At 33.2% G+C, this 8,794-nt stretch overlaps 1 protein-coding gene across 4 annotated transcripts; it reads left to right on the top strand.

Moving 5' to 3' along the window:
- The first annotated feature begins 341 nt into the window (after positions 1 to 341).
- On the top strand, positions 342 to 7,250 carry LOC129315379 (probable disease resistance protein At5g63020). 4 transcript variants are annotated; one of them, XR_008594471.1, is made up of 4 exons: positions 345 to 751; positions 1,837 to 4,253; positions 4,353 to 4,442; positions 5,601 to 5,950. XR_008594471.1 is itself a non-coding variant. In XM_054959023.1 (3 exons), exons 1-3 carry the CDS (start codon positions 512 to 514, stop codon positions 5,616 to 5,618), a joined length of 348 nt encoding a protein of 115 aa, XP_054814998.1. In that variant the 5' UTR covers positions 348 to 511; the 3' UTR covers positions 5,619 to 5,950. The 4 variants fall into 4 exon arrangements, 2 of the variants coding, with proteins under 2 accessions (XP_054814997.1, XP_054814998.1); XM_054959023.1 differs by lacking the exon at positions 1,837 to 4,253 and having other exon boundaries at positions 348 to 751; XR_008594470.1 differs by lacking the exon at positions 345 to 751 and having other exon boundaries at positions 2,156 to 4,253.
- Positions 7,251 to 8,794: the final 1,544 nt, after the last annotated feature.

Here is an 8,794-nt window from a genome sequence, read left to right as displayed (position 1 = left end):
TTAGTCTGTCTTATAAACTAAACATGATCCAATTAATCATGGAGAGAGAATAAACTATAAAGGACATAAATAGGGTAATGAGAGAGCATGTGCTATATGCATTGGAAAAATTTAAAAATAATAATAGCGACAAAAGGGAAGATTAAAAAATAATTATCTCATTGAATTATTGATCAGAATATACATCCTAATAATTTTCAATGACTACTCGGTTCCAGAAGAAAAGACAAGTCGATACCTCGACGATAGAAAAGTGGCACTTCAATTTCCATTATATGACGAAAATACCTTCTTGCCCCCACATATTTTTTTTTCTTCCACATGTCTTATACCGTTGAACGATCGTGCAAAGGAATGAGCTTCAAGTATAGATCTGGAACGCTTCTCTCTAAGACTGTCGCAAGCTTTCCAGGTCTCAAAATTTCTGGAATCATATTTGTAGAGAAGGAAGAAGAAGAAGTGAGTTTCAGTCTTTTGCTCAAGTTCCGATCAGATCCATTAACATAATATCATGGATCCATCTTCCATAATATGGGATGTGACCAAGTGCTTGTGTGGCTGCCTCAAGAACCAAGCTTGTTATGTTTATGACTTGGAAGAGAATCTGCAATCTCTGGAGGAAACATCGGAGAAGCTTGAAAACATGAAGAAAGATGTGGAAGAACTTGTTGAAGAAGAAGAACATACCGGAGAGATGCGAAGGTCTCATCAAGTCACTGCTTGGCTGCAGAAAATCGACGGCATTCAAGAGGTATACTACAGTTACATTCATTATTATTTATTATTTTAATTAATTTCATGGTCAATCAGTTGCATGAATTAGAGAATTATTACATAATTAAACTAATTTTTCTCAAGTTCAATAATTTGTTTGATAAATATATATAGTTCATACCAAGATCTATATGAGGAATAAACAAATTAAAATGTAATTTTGCAAACAAAAGTCGCCCCAATTAGAAATAATTGGATATAAAAGCTGCAAAGTCATCGTTGATTCAAATCTTACTATTGTGAGAATATTATAAAAAAGTAATTTGTTCGAACTTTTGTAAACCCTCCTTGAGGGTGAATGCACCCTGTAGAGCTCCTAAGACCTTATTTATCTAACTTTCTCTGAATAAAATATGTGTATAATTTCAATGAGTTTTAATGAGTTCTTAACGATATTTAATGCGATATAAAGAGTTTTAATGAGTTTGAGATAAATGCTATAAGTTCTTAACGATATTTGAGATATGATATAAAGTCAATGGTTAATAAAAAAAACTTATTTTAATATATTATTGTTATTTAAAATCATATTACATTTTTCCAAATCTATAAATGAATCTAAATTATAAGAAGCTGTAATAATCACAGCGTAAATGTATAGAACCCACTATGATTACCATATTTGCATGGATATTGACTAAGATGATAAAATCAGATAATTAATAATTTTAAAATTTCAATTAATATTTGTGATGAAACTTTAGAGAGATGTATAATTGGATATTTTCAATACACCTCTAGGCTCACGCCACTTGTTGAGAAAAATAAATCGTTGAAATTGTAATAAGCATCAATAACAACTAAGAAAAGATAGGGACACCCATCCAATTAATTGAATTTTGTGTGCCTAACTTTTCCAAGCTTTTTCAAAAATATAATTCAACCTATAGTTTATCTTGTTTCACCCATGACTTTAATCGATATTAACAAATCAACCATGCTAATTCTTGTCTATCAGTACGTCAGCACGTTTAAGATCTTATTGTCACCTTCAAATTCAAAATGGTTTGAAAGTATAGAATAATGACATTGTAAAGCTAATCAACAACATTATATTTACAGGAAATAAAAGATATTCGAGCTCGTGGAGCTCAACAAATTCAAAACAAATGCCTAAGTAAATGTCCAAAGAATTGCATGTCAAGCTACAAGTTAGGAAAGAATGTTGCAAAGATTTTGCAAAATGCACATGAACTAGAAGACCAGGGGGAAAGGTTGTTTGGCAAGGATTTTAAAATTGTCCACAAGTGTCCAATGAAGTCAATTGAGTTTTCTTCGGAAGAGACAGTGGGCTTAGATTTCATGTTTGATAAGGTATGGAATAGTATTGAAGACAAAAATGTTGGGGTAATTGGCTTGTATGGGATGGGCGGGGTGGGTAAGACTACCTTGTTAAAGAAAATTAATAATGAACTTGGAAAGAGATCAGATTTTTATGTTATGTGGGTAGTAGTATCTAAAAGGCCTAACTTGGACAGCATTATGGACAACATCAGAAAATTGGTAGGGATTGAAGATAGAACTTGGCAACGTTTTAGTAACCAAGATGAAAAAGCCGCAAGGATTTGCAAAATCCTAAAAGAGAAGAAATTTGTTTTGTTATTGGATGATATATGGGAGAGATTGGCCTTGGAAAGGGTGGGAGTTCCACATCCAAAGGAAACTAATTTTCAATCCAAAGTGTTATTCACAACACGATATGAGGATGTGTGTGCGAAAATGAAAGCACAAAGAAAATTCAAAGTAGAAATTCTCACAGAAAAAGAAGCACTAGAGTTATTTTATATGAAAGTTGGGGAGGAAACTCTAAAGTTTGACCCTATTATTCCAAAGGTAGCAATGGAGATGGCTAGAGAATGCAAAGGGCTACCACTTGCACTAACTGTGGTGGGAAGCGCCATGGCTGGTGTGAAGAGCATTGAAGCATGGGAACACTGAAAGAATAATTTAATGAGTTCTTCATTTACAGCATCAGGTTTGGAGATAGAGGTCTTCTCTATCCTCAAGTTTAGCTATGATAAATTACCAGATGAAACACACCAAAATTGTTTCTTATATTGTGCATTATACCCAGAGGATCATGAGATTGAAGTGAATGATGTCATTGAGAAATGGATAGGGGAGGGATTACTTTGTAATGATAGGATGAGAACTGTACGTGATATGCGTAGCCATGGTGGATCTATAATTGAAAAGTTGAAGCTTTCATGCTTGTTGGAGAATGTAGAAGATGATGTCTTTTTGAGGCGTGCAATTAAGATGCATGATGTCATCCGTGACATGGCACTATGGATAGCAAATGAACAAGATAAAAACAAAAGGTTTATAGTACAAGAAGATGCATGGTCAATGTCTCAAGCTAAGATTGAAAATTTGAAAATGGTTCAAAGGATTTCAATCATGAAAGATGATGGATCAGGCATACCAATCTTAGAGTTGCCGAATCTTACTACATTATTATTGGATATTAGGACTAGCGAAGTAACTGGGTTACAAAATATCCAATTCTTGAGCCGATTAAAAGTCTTGGAGCTACATCAGCTGTCAACTATTACACTCCCAGATTTAGGTGGTTTAATTTTTTCCTTGGAATATCTGTCATTGCAAGAAGTATATTTATGCAACCCACCTGAATTTTCATGTAAGTCGAACAATTTGAAAAATCTGAAGGTTTTAATTTTGAAAATAAGTACTGGTATTACTGAGTTGGGAGTAATTTCAAATCTTCCACAGCTAAAAGTCCTTAAACTTCACAGCAGAGAATTTTTTCGAAATGGCAAAGATGAGGAAGAATTTCTAGAGGAGCTAGAGTGTTCATCAAGCTTGGAGGAACTATGGATACAAATATTAACTAAGAATGGCCTCGAAAAATTACATGAGTCAGCCAAGTTGCAAAGTTGTATATGCGGCATTGACCTTACCAACATGTTCACCCTTGACATGCCATTATTATTGGCAACCATGTCAAAAATAAAGCACTTGCAATATCTTTGCTTCTCCCAGTGTTTTATTGTGATAGATTCTTCTGTTATTGACACATGTTGTCTATCCATGCTTCGAAGGTTGACTATTGTTCGTTGTGATTCAATACATCATTTGACATGGTTGAAGCATGCTCCACTCCTTGATGAACTTCATGTTGTCAATTGCGACTCAATGGAAGAAGTGATAAAGGGAGAAGGATTAGAGAAAGACAAAGAGAATGTGGATTCTATATTCCCTTCTCTTGTACAGCTGACTTTGTGGGATTTGCCAAATCTTAGGAGCATTCATGAGAGAGTCCTATCTTTCTCTTCCCTAAGATCTATTGAAGTGTATGACTGTCCAAATCTAAAGAGGTTACCATTTGATTCCAATTCTGCCAAGGCTAAGTTGAGGCTTATTGGTGGAGAACAAGTGTGGTGGGACAACTTGGAATGGGATGACCCAGCTATCAAAGCCACTTTCCAGTCAAAATTTAGGATTACTTCCTCAAGAGGGTAAAGGCACTCTAGTACTAGTATTATTAAATATTAATCTTTTTAATTACTTATATCTAATTATTACTTATAATTAATTACCTACATATGTCGTTGCAGATTGACTTCTCCATGGTAGACAATTGGGATGAACTTGGTTTTCATAACTATGCTTGTGTTTGTGACTACGTAATTTTCATTAGCCTGCAGGTACACTATTCTTCAGTTTTGTTTGGGTTTCCCCTTTCGCCTCATTTGTTTCTTTGCTTTCATAATTTTCATATATATATATATATATAGTGATTTAGTTATTTTCTTAATTTTTAATATTTCTTAACAAATGACTATATATACAAAACATTGTCGGCATGCTATAATTGGTATTTTAGACTTATATATTAATATTTGAATTGAATTTTTTTAATCGATAATATAACTTGATTAATTACAAAATATATTTTTATGCCTCAAAGCATTGAGAGAGAGAGAGAGAGAGAGAGAGAGCATGAAATCATAGAAACACAGCCTAGCTATCAGTTTGCATATAGCACAATTTAGTCTTGCGGCCGGATATAAAAAGTAGTAAATTGTTATAAATTTCAAAATGTTGGCGCAATCATATCTATACTTGATCTTCTGATATGGCTCTGTCTTTCTTAATTAATAGATACTAGAATTAGTGACATATGAGAGATCTATATGACTGGCATGGATCTGTTGTTTGCTCTGTGTGTGTGTGTGTGTGTGTTTTTTTTTTTTTTTTTTATTCGGTTATATGACCTTGAATATTGAACATCTATTTAGGAAATTGGAATCAGATTCAGTTCTTTGAACTGGGTTTCAATCACAAAATTCCAGTGTTAGCTTTAAATAATAAATGTTCTTATAATTATTAGATAGCCTAGAAGAGGGTGTTATTACAGGATGAAATATATATATATATATATTTGATTTCACTAATTCATTTAACTTGGAATTATGAAGAACTTTTCTATCATCAGTTCCTAAGTGAAAAGGACAACAAAGATTTATATTTTCATTTATAATTCTAATATTATATTATTAATTTTATAGATAAACATTTATATTAGGGAAAATTGCGATGATGGACCACTGGAAGAAATTTATATCATTCAAGAATTAATTGTTGTCAAAATTTGAATGAAAAAAACCCGAATGGACTGTTGTTAATTTAAAATAAGTTGTTAAAACCTGAATGAATACTTGTTAATAAAAGACTAATCCAAATCAACAGGTATTTATTCAAGTTTTGACAACAAGTAATTCTTGACTAATATAAATTTCTTCCAATAATCCTTGATTAATATTTTCCCTTTTATATTAACTTCTGTGTCAAATATATGGCAGGTGATCATGAAGATATGAATATTCTAGAGCCCCAACTTTGATTTTATTGGAAATTATTGGAGTGACCAGTCAGATTTTACTAGTTATGGTTTTCCTAATTTGGTTTGTTGAAGACTCGATATTTGAACATTTTAATTTGTTTGAATTGTATTCATTACATGGTGTGATTGAAAGTTTGCAGTGGATGATTTGCTTTTCTGTGTTAGGATCGTGATGTATGAATATTCCCTTTTTTTTTTTTTTTGCTTTGGCTTGGATGAATATTGTACAAGACAATATTAACTTGCTATTTATGATTATGTATGAACTGTTTTTAATTATTATTTTTAATTTAAATGTTATTGGTTTTAGTTTTATGGCTAAGCATATTTAATATTTTCAATATATGTTATTTATTATATTTTCATTGTTACTGGAACAATGTCACCTTTAGAGTTAAAAAATTGCTTGATATTTTTCATCTTCATATGCATCATGCTGCGATGTTAATTAAGTTTTGGTTCAAACAAACCGTAACTGACAATGGTTTTTTCCTTTCATTTTATTTTGTTTACCAAGAAGGGAAAGTGATGTGCATTATACGATGAATGAATATTTCCTACCTCTCAGTTATTGCTTCTTTTTCACAAACTCATGACTCATTAATTTAGCTAGCCCTGCTCAATCAATTTGGATTTGGACTGTATTCAATTATTAAAATGTAATGACCCTGAAAGCAAAAATAATATTTAAATTAATAATAACATATTTTGATTGTTTTTTTTTTTAACTATAAATTTGGGAGTAGATGTGACAAGGTTTATTGGTGACTTGGAGGAAGTTTCTATTTCTGATTGCTTTCAGATTTTGACTTCAAATCTTTGTATGTGCAAAGAATTAAATTTTCATTTTGCTTCAGCTTTCATAAAATTACCATTTTATCCTGAAAAAAGAAGAAGAAGAAGAAAAGAATCAGAAAACTGAAAACCAAAACTCACGCACGCACGGCTTCACTCTTCTCCTTCTCCACATTCGATTGTTCCAGAACCTGGTGAAAGAGAGAACGTTCAAACTCTCCGTCCCCACTCCGCCTTCCTCCACTGCCGCATCTGACGCCGACGACCCGGAAGCGTTCCTCTTCCTCTCCTCTTCCATTTTTCCGGTGACGCACCTGGAGACCGAGGGTGAGAGAGAGCCTCGCATCTACTCTGATCTTCCTTCCCTTCTCCTCGGTTCAAGCAGCTATGAGTGTGCGCCGGAATCTCCTCCTCCCCTGCATTGCGTCGCTGTGGTTCACTGCTGTAGGAGTCTCGTCGAACACCCAGCTCCTTCCTCCTCTGTTTTTGCCGCCGCGTAGCAGTGACGGACCTCCTTCCTCCCCCTCCCCCATGTTCGCACGACCTGTATTCTCTTCTCCCTGCTTCTGGCGTTTCTGATTCAAGGTGAGGAGCATTCGAGTCTTCTTCTTATTAGTTTCCTGCGTGTGGTTGAGTGGATGTTGCTGCAGTTTTTTTTTTTTTTTATTTAATTTGGTGCTGTGCGTCTTTGATAAAAGGGAGGCCTTTGAATTAATCTGAATTTTTCTAGTCTATGAGAACAAGATGTAGATGGTGGGTTTGAATTTTTCTTTAAGCTCACTTGAATCTTGATGGGGATTTGGCTTGTACTGGTAAAAGGAGATTTAGTATGTGTTTGGATTAAAAAATTTATAACTGAAGTTAGGATTCAACTAAAGTTAACAAATTAAGGTCAAAACAAAAGTCTGTGACTTTAACATAGTTTATATTTGAATACTTTTTTTTAAAAGTCAATCGAACAGATTAAAAATTATTTAGATAATTTAATTTAAAAGTCAATTAAGATATATAATGAGAAAATTAAACAAAAATTTTATTGTCTATATTTTTGTGACTAATTTAATATTTTTAAAAAAATCATAAACTTTAAATTATATTTTTTTTAGAAAAGGTAGATTTAAAATATCTAAAATAAATTAATTGTTTAAAAATCAAAATTTTAAAAAAGAGCATGAAAAAATGATAAATTATAGTCTATATATAATTAAAATTTAATAAATAGTCTATTTTGATCATCTTTTAAAAAAAGTAAACTTTAAATTAAAATTTAAAACAACAATACATACAAAATGAAGTATTAAGTATTAAGTATTAAGTATTATTGATAATTATAATATTGGATTGCTCTACAAAACTGCCTAGTACGTCAATCCCCACCTCACCAACTTCTAATATTGGATTGCTCTACAAAACTACCCTGAATGGAAGAGAGGTCTCAATGGTGAGAGTAGAGGAGTCATCGGCCAAGGAGATAGAATGATGAAGAAAAGGGGCGGAGGAGAATACAGAGGAGATGGGTCTAAGGAGATTAGATCTAGACAAAAAAAAAGACGAAGCAAAGCAAGAGAGTCATAAGGTCTAATAGCAAAGGAAGCCAAGAATGCTATAAACGTTCGTTCGGAGCTATAGAGGAGAAAGTGGAGCGTTAGGTGAGGACTGAAATGAATAGAGACATGCTGATGCAAGAAGGGACGTCCTTTTATATTTAATAAGGGATTTGGAGGAAGGAAATTTTGACTGAAGTTGTAAGAGATGAATTTTTAACCTTGTAAAAGAATTTGATTATGAAGTTAATATATAAGTTGAATTTTTGAAAATAATACAGTTATTGATAAATTGTTGGGTAAGAGATTGAATGTTAGAAATTTTTTTTTAATTTTTTTGGTAAAAGAACGGGGCAAGGCCCAACAATTACACTAGCAATATTCGCTGATACAAGTATCCCATTTTATCCCTATCTAACAAAATATCTAGCCCATTAGGGGGTTCCTTTAATGGATGCATGTAATAATCTTGGCGTTGTTCCCACTTTGCTAGCCAGTCAGCACAGGCATCCCTTCTCGAAACGTGTGATTTACTTTTACTTTCCATATGTGTCCCATTATCTTTCTAATGCGCCTGGCATATCTACATCATGTAAGAGGCATCTTTCCAGCCTTTGTACCACAGACCAAGAATCACTTTCAATAATAACAGCATGTCCCTCTAATTGATTTAGCAATGTGACTCCCGTAATTACACCCCACATTTCAGCCATTTCTACTGAACATCGTCCCACCTTCCTTGCAAATCCTCCCACACAATCACCATTTTTATTTCTAAATAAACCCCCACAACTGGCTTCTCCTCCTCGCCCAT

Source organism: Prosopis cineraria, unplaced genomic scaffold (assembly GCF_029017545.1).
Source record: "Prosopis cineraria cultivar Desert tree isolate PC_DT_omini unplaced genomic scaffold, ASM2901754v1 PC7, whole genome shotgun sequence".
In the NCBI taxonomy this organism is placed as follows: Eukaryota; Viridiplantae; Streptophyta; class Magnoliopsida; order Fabales; family Fabaceae; genus Prosopis; species Prosopis cineraria.
The sequence above is the reverse complement of the archived record's forward strand: the minus strand, read 5'-3'. Positions and strand labels throughout refer to the sequence as shown.

Bases quoted from the DNA above. Each gene is read 5' to 3' on its own strand.
- LOC129315379 (XM_054959022.1), top strand. From the start codon at position 512: ATGGATCCATCTTCCATAATATGGGATGTGACCAAGTGCTTGTGTGGC. The intron at 752-6,624 runs GTATACTACAGT...CGATTGTTCCAG, and splicing joins AAATCGACGGCATTCAAGAG to AACCTGGTGAAAGAGAGAAC.